Raw genomic sequence first — 14096 nt, 5'->3', positions numbered from 1 at the left:
TCCTATATTTAGGAACAACAAAAGAACAGGAACAAGTCATGTTGACTTGCATCTGTCCATGAAAAGGGGACAAATGGTTCTAGACACTGCCAAGCTAACATAACTCGATATTCCTTTCCTTACAATGCTTCACATGAACAGAGGCTCCCCTCCTGGTATTCAGGATGCCCTATGAAACTATCTCAAGTCACCCAAGAGGTACCCTGGGCAAGATCCTGCAACTCACCCTGAAGTAATGTCCTTTCTGAACCACAGAACAGTAGGAAGACAGTACAACAATGAATCAGTGTGGCATCAGATTTTGACAGCAGCTGAGCCTAAGCTTAAGGTATGGGTACACAATCAAATTACTGTGGCATAAGCCAAGGTGTGAATTTAACAAAGCTGCTACTTTATAGAAGCTGGTCAAATGAATAATCTTATCTTACCACACAGTATATAAGGCAGTTTGTTCCTTTTCACCTACAAGGTAACATATACTTCACATACTACTCCTAGAAGATCTATTTCACACACACCAGGAAAAGGGCTTCAAACAGTTACTGCTCAGCAGCTGGTCTAGAGCAAACACATGCATTGGCTTTCTTGTGGCACCCTGTTTACTTATGCACACTGTATTCTCAGATATAGGAAATCTCATCTGTAGGCTATACATGAAAATAATATGATGCCTGGAAGGTATCTACCAAGAGATCAATGTGCTGTTTTTTCTTACATGAAGGAAGAGCTTGCTCCAACAGCCAATTTACTGTTCCTAAGACTACTTCTGGCATGAAACACTACAACTCACAGACTCAAAACAAGAAAGCCAATCTGGCTTTTAAAGAACAAGTAGGGAGAAAGATAATTACTGCTGTGTTTGGGATACACTGAGAGATTATTGCACTGGCACTCAATACAGTGCAGAGAGAAACAGATAAAGTATTTTAAAACTCCTGTTCTTCAGCAGCCTAAAATTTAAAGAGTCATTACAAGGCTTTTCAGGTCATTTACTTTGTTTTCAGTTACAGAAAGAAAGTTTCATTACGTAAACACCTCAAAAAAGTATTGCGAGATCATTAATTTATTTCCTGCAAATGTTTATTTATTTTCTCATTATGCAGAGGCTCTGATTTTCTCAGGTGCCACAATGCTCAAAAGAAACAAAAAAAGGAAGGAGTCATAACATCCCGGAAGATAACACATGTAGTTTTTAAAGTACAAGGGAAAACTGTGGTTTCCAAGCCACTACAGTTTTAGAAAACATCCTAATTAAACTGCAAAAGGAAAACATCAATTTCAAAATCTTAGGTTGTTCGCTGACTTATTGAAATAAAACAGGAAAGTCAGGGATAACTTCAGAGTAAGGACAAGAGATGAATAAACAACCTTTTAAGATCACATGCAGAGACAGAGCTGAGTAACTCTAATGAGACTTGACATATCCAAGGGTTAAAGGGACATTAAACCCTGCAGGCCTCATTTTTTTTTCAATCCTTGAAAGCAATGAAGTTTGATTGGAAAAGTCATGTTGATTTTGTTTATTCTGTTCCTGCTATATTTTTTTCCATTTGAACTACATTTCTGACATTAAAATACATTTTTCTCATTGTTGTTGTCAAATCCAATTTCAAGCCTAAGCTATACGTCCTGCCCACATTAAATAAGCTCTATAGATTCACATATAAGGACTGTTTCTTCAGCAAGAAATAATAAATGTCCAACTCATAACTCTGAGCTTTTGTTTTTTCCTTTTAAAGGCAAAGCACATACTTGAAGCCAGCATAATACTTTCAGGCAGAAAACGAGTAAATGGACATTCACTGGCATCATTTATAGTGTGAATATATAAATATATCTTGTGCAGTATATGAGAAAGCAATGGCAGGAGTATAGCTGTAAGTGAAGATTGAAGCCAACATATGGGCTGATCACTACAATGAGATAATCTTTAAATTATGCAAAAGTATTTTTTAAAAGTGCTATAGTTCCTTAGTTCCAACAATTCCAGATTTACATATACATTTTAAAACATGTAAGCAATAGCTGTGGCAGAACTCCATCACAGAATTATGTTCAGCTCTGGACTGAGATGTAACTGAAAGAATTTTGTAGAGGAAATAGAAAAGACAGGCAGCAAGACACTGAATATGCACCGCGCTATTTAGAAAGGCAAAAGGTAAACTGGAGTGAGGTTAAGGCTGGGTTATCAATCTCAGACCTTTTGCAACTTCTGTCCTTGGGGAGAAGCCATGTTTGGCATTTCTCCCCATACCACAGTCCCCTCAAATAGCACAGTATCTGTCTTAGAGAGAGCCCTGCATATCAAGAATACGCCTGCAAATCCTACTTAAAATAATATTAAAGCAATACAGATGATGGTGTACCATGTTGTTTTGTCCTAAAGGTACATTAAAAGAGAGGCACTCAGGCCCTTCAAGTCAAAGTGAAGGAAAGATTTCTAGCATTTCAAGTTCCACCTGAAGCTTTGACTGACAATAACATTTTTACTGAAACGCTGTGTTACCAACCAGAAAGCTGGGTTACATAGCACAAACCGGAGCAAGGACGGAATTCACGATTAAATAATTTCAGTGTAGGAAATAGATTTTACAGATCATAGGACTGAAATTAAAATACAGGATTGGTAAGTTTTTATGTGAGCATTAGCTTTATAAAGAATGCCTATATATTACAGGCACTATGTTCTATAGCAATAAAAAGAGAGGGATATTAAATCTTCAGAACTTTCTTCTAGCAGTCTTCAGCCTTGTCATACCTTGCATAGGAACTCCTAAACTGAAATGTCAAAAGCTGTCATGATGCTGTCAGCAGGATCATGAATCTCTAATCTTGTTTCACCTGCTCCCCATTTATTTTTTTACCGTCACATAATACATCACACACAAAATACTCTTCATCCTCTCTTAAATACCCCTCATCTTCCCTCTTCCTGCCCACTATTACTCTACATGCCTCCCTCTTGAAAAAACTTGCTAAAATTTAGATTTGCCATGAAACTGTCCCACTTTCTTTTCTGATAATCCTCAGCATCCCTTTCTCTTTTGCTTACTTTGTTCCCCAGAACCCCTTTGTCCTCACCTTTCCCATAAACACTACAAGGTACACATAAAGCTGATTTAGTCATACCACCTAAGATCTAAACATCCCGAAATCACTATTTAGTATTGAAAAATCTACCCAACTTTCTGAAACTTAGTACCGTATCAAATTTTAACAGCTTTAAGCTCTTGAGCACCCCCTAACACTTACTTTGTTTGCACAGCTGTTTAACTCTTGAAAGATTAGGGGTGAACTGCACTATCAGCGGCACTACTTAAAACTGGAACATACAGTGCAGCTGTTAAGTAGAGATATCCTGCTTTATTACATGCTTTTCAAAATCTAAACAAAATCCGTTCTGTCACATATATTAAAAACAGGACTGTTTTAAATGAAGCAGAAAGATGCATTAAACCGCTTTTCATTTTCCAGTAAATTCTGATTAGCAATGAGAGTTCGGAAACTTAATTAACACTGGAGTTAATAACAATTTGACATATTTGAGAGGAAAACAGTGAGAACTGCACTGATTTTTCTGCTTGATGACTGTGTATTGCTTTTTCTTCAGAACACCCACCACCCCAATCCCTACAGGAAGCACTTCGCTGCTTCCCGTTTAACCCTACAATTAGCCCTGTTTCCATCCAATACATCATAATTTACACGACACGTTTTCAATGCAGAAACGACTCCTGTTCTCGTCTTTAGGCAGACAAGAAAGGAATCTACTAACAGAGGGCTGAACAAAAGTACTAAGTTAGCACACCATCGTGCAGGCAAATATAAATACGAGCAATTCCCTTAAACACGAGGTGCTCTTGTTCTGAACCAGGAATTTGCCTTGGAGCTCTTTTAGCCGTTAAATTGGCAGCGGTCAAGAAACGGAGGAGGAAAGGTAAGGAAAGCACGGAAGCAGGTCAGTTCCAACCAGCAGCTGGAAAGGCCAGAAGCGAACGCTTTCCAGCACCCCCGTGGGGCTCCTGCTTGCAAGAGCCCGGCCAAGGCAGGTACATCCCCGAAGCAAAGCCGCAGCTGACAAACTCTCACAGCTCCGCGGAGTCAGATGGAGCGACAGCCTCAGCCCCGGTGCTGGCTCTTCTGCCTGAACCCGGCTCCCAGCAGGTTTTCCCCGCCGTCAGCTCAGCCCAGGCGCAGGGACCCGCTCGGGACCCGCGGGGCGGTGAGCGCAGAGTCCGGCTCAGCCTGAGCAGCTCCAGCCCCGGGCAGAACGTGCCCGCACGGCCCCGTGGCCAAATGTACCGAGGGGTGCGGAGAGCCCGTAGCAGACTCTGGGAAGGGCTGTCCACCCGACCGGGTGCGGGGTGCGCCCCTCACCGCTCCGACCGCTCCCGGCCCGCCTCCCAGCGCTGCCCCCGGAGCGAGCCGAGGGCGCAGCGCGCGGCGCTGCCGGGACAGGGAGCGCGCCGGCGACTCCGGCTCCCGTCCCGCGGCGCGAGCCCCTCATCCCTGCGTCCCCACCGCCGCGGGGCGAGCGAGGCGAGGCTGTCCGGCCGCGGGGGCACGCGGACTCCCCGCCTGTCGCCGGCCGGGCGGGCGGAAACCGCCGCTCCCCAAAGTTTCCCCGGGCACTCACCGGCGGAGCTCATGGTGCTCCCCAAGCGCGGAGCCGCGCTTCCCTTCGTCCCTTACGCCACGGCCCCTCTGAGGGCCGAGGAGAAGGAGCCCATTGTTCCCCCGCGCCGCCACCCAGCCAGAGGACCAGCGGGAGCAGCTCCCCCCGCCCGCCACCGCCGCATCCCACCCCGCGTCCGCAGCACACGGAGCGCACTCAGCCGCCGCTCGCCGGCGCCCCCTGCCGGGCCCGGGCGCTCGCCCCGCCCCGGCTGGTCCCGCCCCAACCAGCACCGCTCGCAGGGCGCCCGAAAGCGGGCGCTCCGCGGTGCTTTCTGGGAACTGTAGTTCTCCCCGGCACCAGGCAGCGCCCAGTGGGGCGGGGCGTGGCGGCCGGCGGGGCGGCGGACTCGGTTTCCCAGCGTGCCCGCGGGGAGGGGGTGGCATGGCGGGCAAGGATGACACCGGAGTTCGACGAAGAAGTGGTGTTTGAGGTGGGCGCGGGGCGACCCGGTGCGGGCTGGGCCCGGGTGTCTTCGTCCCTCGTTGCGCCGCGGCCCCCGCGGCCGGCATGCGCCGAGCGGGTCGGGTGGACGCGTGGCGTGAGGCGGGCGCGAGGCCCGGTCCAGGACAGCGCCTGCCGCGGGCGGGTAGCGTCGGGCGGGACCGGCGGGACCGGCGGGAGCGGCGGGTCGGGGCGGTGCTCGGCGTGTCCCGCGCCCCGGAGCTGCCCGGGACCAGCGCCGCGCCCTCCGCGCAGGCCGAGGGCGGGACGGCTCAGCGGGGCCGGGCGATCCTTTGTGCGGCGGGGCCGGGCCCCGCTGTCGGGCGGCCGCGGTGGGAGGTGTCGGGAGGCCCGCGACGGCGGGGGTTCCCTCGGAGCTGCCCGTGAGCACCGCTCGGGCTGCGAAGCGGCGCCCGGTCAGCCGGGCCGAACTGCAGGGTCAGGGCAGAGGGAGTAAATAGCTAAAAGATTCTGCCATCTGGATCGGTGTCACTCACGTAAAAGGTGTCTTTCAGCGAGCACTGAGACTGCTTTATCTCTGTAGTATTTGTGTTACTACTGGATTTGCATAAACCTTTTCTGGTTATATCACGTCTTCTTAGAGCCACAGTAGCATCTTGTCCTTATTTAAAACGGTAGTTAATACATCAACTGCTGCGGTTTGGTAACAAAATAGGGTCCGTTTGCAGCAGGTAAGTGTAGTTGTATCTTAATGGAGGATGCACCTGGTTTTGCAGGTGTACAAAGTGGTAGAGAAATGCTGTCTTTATAATGAATAATTATTATAATAGCAATAAGGCTTCTCTTCTAACCAGGATGGAAAACACTCCTTACATAAGCAATTATTTTTTTCTCAGCTATGTAAGTAGTATTTCTTTAGTCTTTGGTCCGTACCACGAAGTTTTGTGTTCATCCACAACCAACCTTCAATCCTAACAATAAATTTGTTGTTTACGTTGCTGCTATGTTAAATTGCTTCCTTTCATACAATAAATCTGTGGTGAGAATTTATTTCACAGGCATAATGCCTGCACTCTGCATTTCTATCTTCAGTAAAAGTGATACTTGTTTTACAGTTTCACAGTCCTTCAGTTCATGCAGCAGCTACCATTTTGATTGAAAAAGTTCTGCACAGAGAATAAAAGATCTCCTTGCATATGCTCTTCACTATTATCCTTGTGTTTTGGGAACAGATTTCTGTCACTAGTAAAGGCTCTTGGATATATTTACTGTACCAAGTGTGTGTGTTTATATCCGTACACACTTACAGGTATACTGAGTGACACAGTAACAGATCTGTCATATATTGTGGTACATCATAAGAAAGTCAGATAAGCAACAGTAGGACGAATACAGGCTGTTTGGGTTGGCTAATTGGTTGGACTGCAAAACTGGATGGGCTGCTAACTCATAAAAATGGGTACTGTGAAATACACACAAAAGTTATCTTCTGAAGTGCTCAGCAGGGTTCACAGCATTCTAAAACGAAGGCTCCACAGAGAATTATGAGCATACTTCACACATGGGCCAGAGATAGGAATTGGCAAGGAGCCAAAAAGCATTGGGGTAGTTAATGCTACAGCATATTTGCATTTTTAATTTTTGTTTTCTTGGGCCCCCAACTCCCCCCCTTAATTATTTATTGTTTCTGGTAAGCAACTACATTTTTTCTGCACCTCAGTAGGTCACTTCCCATGTTCTTCAGCAATCCCTGTTGCACGAAGGCCATTAGCATTTAGACTTCAGTTGCTGTGTTGTTTTCTCTGTTCATTTGGAGCTCACTTCAGCAAGATATCGATCGATGTTGTAAGGAGTCGTAGTGTGCTAACAAATGCATAATCAGGAAAGAGGGGATCTTTCATGTGTCTCATACCCAAAAGGATGGGTAGGAGAAGGAAGTAAATGGGATATGCTTCACGTGTTCCATATCACAGTTATGTCCAGTGTTACTTTGTGCATGTTTTTTCGGGTCACAGCTCTGTCCAGCTGGTCCTGAAGACATCAGTGGCAGGTGTCCACATTAAAAATTTTGCAGCATCAAACAGATGATGGCCTGCTGATAAATATTTCTGAGCTTCCAAGGACTAGTCATTTTTCTCACTGTCAAAGTATCTTTTACATTAATTTATCTTTGAAGGAAAGGAAGCAGAAACACGGCATTTCTGCTCTGGGAAAGCAGTGTTTTCTATCAAGTTCAAATGCCACTGCAGATCATCATGATTGAACAATAATGTATGATGGGCAGTTAGTCTATCCACTAAGTGCTGCCATATTCTATCCAATTTATAAATTAATTCCTGCAGCAGCCAGCAATTTTTATTCGCTGACTGAATAGTCCCAGCACTTCAGTTCTTGCATTTGTTACAAGCATCTGCTCTTTCAATTAAAATACTACAAAAACAGTGGGGAGGAACAGAGCCCAAGACAGGCAGAGGTGCCCCTGATACGCTGGGCCTGGGCTTGTCTGCCCAGCAGTGCGTCAAATTAAAAATTGTGGCAGTGTAGAGCAGATTGTACTAAACAATGGAGGAACAATACATGGTGGTTTTTATCCGTGTCTGTCTTAATTTTTTAAGGGATAACAAATTTGATGTTAAGTTGCTTAAGATGCGTTTTTATACAAAAACTGCTGCAGTTACAGTTTACCTCAGAATCCTTTGGAAAATTTTGGCATTTTGTGTATTTATATGAGACTGGAATTGTGTTAGGTTTTTTTATTGTTGTGTGGACAATAAGATCTCCTTCTTGTTTTCTTTTTCTTTCTTAATGTATAAATTAAAGAAGCTTCTTTTTCAAACTAGCTAAATTTCTGCATCATTATGCTAGTTGAGGGACTGTGTCAGAACTTTGTTACTTTGATTTATAACTGCCATCTGATTCCTGACTGGAAATTTATTCATGGCCACTTCATACCTACTTGCACATCTGCCAATGTTTTCTGTTATCTTACGTAGTTCTTATCTGTCTCTAGAATTTACAGAATCACAGAATCATTTAGGTTAGAAATGACCTCTGAGATCAAGTCCAGCCTTTGATCACCACCTTATCAACTAGGACCATGGTCCTGTTGTTTCTTGAACACCTCCAGGGATAGTGACTCCCTCTGCTGCTCCTTACGTGACTTGTGTTCCAGACCCTTCCCAAGATTCACTGCCCTTCTCTGGCCTCGCTCCAGCACCTCAAACTCTTTCTTGTAATGAGGGGCCCAGAACTGAACACAGTAGCCAAGGAATGGCCTCACCAGTGCCACGTACAGGGGGAGAATTTGCCTCTCCTAATGTGTTCATAGAAAGCAAACTTCTTCTGGCTAAGGATTATGTTAGGCTGGATAAACCAATATATCTTTGCTTCCTTTCATGAAACAGATTTTTCTGTTCATCATTTTTGGTTTGTCTTTTTAGGGTTTTCATGTCTATTCAGTTCATGTTTCTTTACCACATCTTGTAGCATAGTACTTGGCATTCTTGCTAGGGTTCTTATACAAGTATTTTCATTTTTTGCTTCTGGGAATACTTCGTTTCTTGCATGCTGGGCCTACAAACAACATTTTTATGTCTTCATACTGTCTGACTCACCTGTAATACGATAGGGTAACGACTCTCGATTATCAACAGCTTCCCCATTACTGGAGAGTTTGTTTTTATTAGTCCCTCTGTGTAAGGTCTTGCTGTTGTCTGTTGTTAAATTGCATGCCATTATCAATACCCACTTAAGGTCATCCTATTATGTTTCAATCCTTTTCTGCATATACGGTGCTACTTGGTGTTATCAGGAAATGTCATTAGCAAGCTTTTTGATATAAGTTTAATTATGGTAAATATTAAAGCTTTTAAAAATTCAAAAGCCTTGACCAAAGACTCATTTTTTATGAACTCCATTAGTAACCTTCTGATCCATAGCTTTCCACTCAGTGTAGACCACTATTATCTCTGCCATCAACATACTTGGTTCCTTTCCCATCTTTTTTATCTTAACTGATATGGCAATGTATCAAAAGTCCATATCCATACAGCATAGTGTAGAAAGTCCATATAAACTTCCTGCATTTCCCTTATCTACTAAAATTAGCTGTTTTATCAAAGAAAGATGTCAAGTAAGTTTGGCACAATCTACCTCTGGTGAATCCATGTGATACCTTCTTTGATGATCATTTGTTTTCTTCTTTGTCTTTGAATTTTGCAAGAAAGAATAATTATTCTCAGTAGCATGCTGGCTTTTGATCAAATTCATAGACCTGTCATATTCTTGATTGCTTTTTCTCCTTTTGAATATAGGCACTATGCTTGGATTTTTTCTGCTTTTGAGTTTATAGATTTATTAAAAATCCTTTCTGCTGCATCTTTCATCTCCTGTGCCCATTCTTTCAGAACTCTGGGGTGAAGGTGATCCAAACACTGCATTTTCAGCTTCCAATTTCTGCTTTCAGCTGTGTAATTTGTCCTATATTTTAATGAGTTTGTGCAAGCTTGTTTTTTTTTTTTTTACCTTTGGATAGATATTCAAGCTGTGCTCACAGAACCACAGAATGTTTGAAGACTGAAGGGGACCTCTGGAGGTCATCTGGTCTACCACCCAGCTCAAGCAGGGTCATCTAGAACCAGTGGCACAGGGCCATGTCCAGATGGCTTTTGAGTGTCTTCAAGGATGGAGATCTCACAATCTCTCTGGACAACCAGTGCCAGTACTCAGTTACCCTCACACTGACAAAATGTTTCTTGATGTTCAAAGGGAACCTTATGTGTTTCAGTTCGTGCCCATTGCCTCTGGTCCTGTCACTGAGCACCACTGAAAAGTGCTCATTTCTGTTCTCCTTGCACCCTTTCTTTGGAGATGAGACCCACCCTGAGGTTTCTCCAGGCTGATCAGTGCCAGCTCTCTCAGCCTCCCCTCATGTGTGAGATGTTCCTTCCTTCAGGTTCACCTAGACTGTTGTTGAAGCCTAATCCCTAATTACTGTGTCAGAGTGGTTCTGGTAGAAGGGTTGCAGGTGACTTCTGTTGTTTTCCATTTCTATTCTGTGTATTCAGAAGAAGTTACTCAGACTGCACAAATGTATGATTTTGACACACACAATATCAAACTGCCACCAGCTTAGATTTTTAAGGGCTTTTGCATATGCAGTGTTTGAAATACAAAGCTTTACATGTAGGATTGTGTGCAATGTAATACTGAATTAATTTCATTGGCATGATATCTCCATTTTAAAAAAAATTTATTAAGAAATAAATTTTTTCTCCTTGAGCCATTGTTTTAATTGATTAATGAGGCTTATGCCATTCCTACAACCAGTTCTGTCCTTATTATTTACTTAATATTGCTATTCATTAGCTATTTTGTTACTAATAGTAATACATGTTAAAGAATAGCCCCATCAAAGGACTGGCTGAGTGTCATGATGATTGTGTCACTGTGGAATCTAATCTTTTACTCTAGATCTAGAGGATCTGATCATTACTGTGACTCCAGACTTTTAAATTTGGGGTTGTTCAGCCCAGTAGAAATCCCAGACTGAACAATACAATATAAACTATGTATGTGTTCTTTCATGACTTCAGATTCTCTTTTGTGCAAATGGGATAATAATACCAAGGTAACAAAATGAGACTTCCTTTGGTTCACCTGTCTGCATCAATTCTCAGAATCTATGCTAATCTATATTTAAAAAGAAAACAAACTGGGGTTGAACACAAAGAGCATCAAAAACCTCATGTCCAAATTCAGAAGTTTCTATCTGTGTAAAACATTGAACACAGCTCTACTGAACCCACAAACTAGAGCAAAGATTTTGAACGTGTAACAGCTGCTCTCATTTCACAACCAGCCCTTCCTCAAGCAGTCAGTCTTCCCTTCACTGGAGGAAACTCCAGAAATAGAGTTACCCTTTCCAGAGTTTGAAGAGACATGTTCTGTGCTCTTTGTCTTCTTGCTGTAGTGGAAGAAGCTAATATGAGAAATGAATCCTGAAAACAGTGGGGAAGTGGTTTCCACGGAGCATGCCATCCTAAGAGAGAAAGGAAGCACCAGGGCCCAGCAGAGCTGGTAACTATGTGGCACTGGGTCAGGCCTGCGTGGGGAGGAGGTAGGAATGGTGGAGTCTGCTTAGGCGGGATGTGGCACGAAGGAAAATATTGGGCAACATCTTAATGCATTCCAATGTCAGGTTCAGAAAGACAACTCTCAGTGCTTATTTAGGCATCAAACCAAGATGCTGCTTGGTGCTGAGGGGCATGGAGGATACCTGCATGTAATGTTCTGGTCCACAGATTCTGTAGGATTTTAAAGAGAGATTCTAGGAAGAGGCACCACCATTTCCCAGCACAATACAATACTGAACAGCCTTTAGCTGATGTGTACTTTACATGCCTACAATAGTAAAACGTCTAAAATGTGGTATTTCTTAGAATATTGGTGCACCACTATATGTTCAAATCCTTATCCGAACCCTTGTAAACTATATGTTTAAAAGGTTGAGCTTTTATCAAAACACTCAGTCACGTGTCTTCACAAATGTTTTCTTCACCTAAATAAACTGTCCTAAAATTATTTTGTTTAAAAAATTGAACAAAAACAAATTAAACCCCCACAGAATCTAACCTCAGACACTTCTTGTTGTGATGGGAATTTCAAGTCACTTTCATTCAAAAACCTGAAAACTTTAGGACTTGCAAAATCATGTGATTTTTGTCAAGCATCAGGCCCATAATGTTGTGTACTAAAAAATAATGTATCAAACATACATTAGGAAAAAGAAGCTGAAAAACAGTATTCATACACCTTCAACGGTACTGTCAGTAATGCTTCTTTAACAGGATTTTTCTCACTGAATGTTGGGTGGAGTAAAGATGTAGTACTCTTATGTTTTGTACGTGCATGAAATAAAGCCAGGTACAAATACACAGCTCTGTCAAAGCCACAGTTCATTTGTCATTCTAATGAGCTGGTTTTGGGACTGTGCTTTGTGTGCCTGAAGTGTGGGCTGTTGGCAGAAGAGGTGTTTGGGCTTCACTCCTCTTTTGCGGTTTATTCCCATCCTCTTCCTTATGCTGGCACCTGGATTTGTGGGTGATGCTGTCCAATGGCTCAGGAGACCGATTAGACTATAACCTGGCTAAGAATGTGGAAAAAAGAGAAATCCATCTTTTTTTTTTTCTATCACATTGTTTCCTTGTTCCATCTCACCATTTGGCTGCATAACTGTTACTGTCAGTGTTCTGAAGTGGTACTGCAGCTTTCGGCTGTGCCCACTGGTAGTGGCAGATTAAATTGACCATACGAATGCAGCCCGGGGAGATTGCAGTGTACTGTATAGGCACTTGGACTGGTGATGGATGGACTATTTCAGATATTTTGCTTCTCAGCGGTTTGCTAAGTTGAAGGGGAGGACAGACTTTGCTCTTTTCTTCACATGACTGGGAGCAGGTGATACCAGAGAGAAAATAAAATAAACTGCAAGCTTAAAACTATGTGAAGAACAGTCTGGTTGTTGCAGTGGCCAAGTCAACTCATCAAGCATTTTTGGATATCAGAACAGATAGATAAAAGTATTATATGAGCCATATGGTGTGTAAACCTATATTGCCGTTACTATTTTTAATCGAAGATTTTAAGATGAAAGTACACGATGATCCAGAGTAAATCTTGAGGTCTATTTTTTAATCCTCCTCTGTATTAGTTGCCCTGGAGTCATTTACAGCAGGACTAATACTGCAGTACTGCTTTTACAACTTCAAGTCATGAATCAACTTCCTTGAGACACAAATAGAAAGAATTGCTCAGTATACTTTTCTTTTAATCTTCTTAATGTGACTGCCTTTTGTTTCTTGAATGCTTTTCTCTTCAGTAAAGATGTTTGCACAGTGTGTTGTCATTAGTTAACATGATCAATAATAGATAAACAAGTTGATTATTTGGAGCTAATGTATCAGAGATACTTCACTAGTTTACCAGTCAGATGCATTAATTAATTAATTGAGTTTTGAATGTAAATGAAGAGTCAAATCTGTGAGTTGTTAGTAACTATTATAAAACAAACCACCCTTGCTGTATCATCAGCCTAGTCTGATGGACCTGCATGATGAGTGACTTCCCACCCACAGCTCCAGGTACAGAGTCAGCTGGCTTGTTACCTTGTCCATCAGGGAAAGGAACATTTACCACATTTACTTGCAGTTTTTCCAGTATTTTTTACCTCTGTCTTTGTCAGAAAGGACCTGCTCAGCTTTCACCTGCATTTGCAGGTCCACTTTTGAATGGGTAAACAGGGCAGAGCTCTCAGTGAGTTTCAGTGCTTTGTCTAGTGTGTAGTATTTTTTTCTGATTCTTTTCCACGATGTCAGTAATGTGCAACCACCTGCTGTACAATGCAAAGGAAAGAGCATTCCCATGTCAGAGATACAGTGATACAGAAACACACACAGGCTGTAAAACTTCCCAAACTCTTGAGGACATGTGAGTCCATGCTAAATTAGGTACATATCATAGAGTCATAGACTATACTGAGTTTGAAGGGACCCAGCTGGGTCATCAAGCCCAACTCCAGGCCCCATGCAGGACACCCCAATAATCACATCATGAGCCTGAGAGGGTTTTTCAAATGCTTCCAGAACTCAGACAGGCCTGATGCCATTACCACCTTCCTGAGGAGTCTGCTCCAGTGCTCAACCACCTCCGAGGTGAAAAGTTCTCTCCTGATACCCAACCCAAACCTCCCCTGACCCAGGCCCATGCTGCTGCCCCATGCCAAATCCTGCCACTGGCCAAGATACTGTGCATCAGAAAATATCTGGGAACAGTAATAGATCAGTGGCTTTAAAGTAGTTCTCAAAGCCTACTTGTAAGTCAGATGATACAGTAGTGCTGGAGAGACCAAGGTCTGTGCTGCTGTGGTGGTGAAAGCAGAATAGGAAATCTAAATGACTCTTTGGCTGCCTTGAGGTCATTGTCTAATATTAGCCCTGTCAGCAGCGCCTGGCTCTTT

The 14096-nt window shown here is 43.3% G+C and overlaps 2 protein-coding genes across 6 annotated transcripts in view; one reads left to right on the top strand and one right to left on the bottom strand.

Annotated features, from left to right (window-relative positions):
* Nucleotides 1-4743, bottom strand: part of FGD6 (FYVE, RhoGEF and PH domain containing 6) — a 73378-nt gene extending 68635 nt beyond the window's left edge. Inside the window, exon 1 of the mRNA XM_032106286.1 lies at nucleotides 4637-4743. Within this exon, the coding sequence (XP_031962177.1) occupies nucleotides 4637-4649 (13 nt within the window). The 5' untranslated portion in view covers nucleotides 4650-4743. The remainder of the gene's footprint in view (nucleotides 1-4636) is intronic.
* Nucleotides 4744-4867: 124 nt separating this feature from the next.
* The window catches only part of VEZT (vezatin, adherens junctions transmembrane protein), a 60505-nt gene continuing 51276 nt past the window's right edge, over nucleotides 4868-14096 (top strand). For 4 of the 5 annotated variants that reach the window (XM_032106288.1, XM_032106287.1, XM_032106292.1 and 1 more), the window contains exon 1: nucleotides 4868-5108. In XM_032106288.1, the coding sequence (XP_031962179.1) occupies nucleotides 5073-5108 (36 nt within the window). In that variant the 5' untranslated portion in view covers nucleotides 4868-5072. Of the gene's footprint in view, nucleotides 5109-11051; nucleotides 11159-14096 lie in introns of all 5 variants that reach the window. The other variant, XM_032106289.1, reaches the window with a different exon arrangement.

The sequence above is a fragment of the Corvus moneduloides genome, chromosome 4, assembly GCF_009650955.1.
Source record: "Corvus moneduloides isolate bCorMon1 chromosome 4, bCorMon1.pri, whole genome shotgun sequence".
Taxonomy (NCBI): Eukaryota; Metazoa; Chordata; class Aves; order Passeriformes; family Corvidae; genus Corvus; species Corvus moneduloides.
Note: the sequence above shows the minus strand (reverse complement) of the source record. Positions and strands in the feature narration are given on the sequence as shown.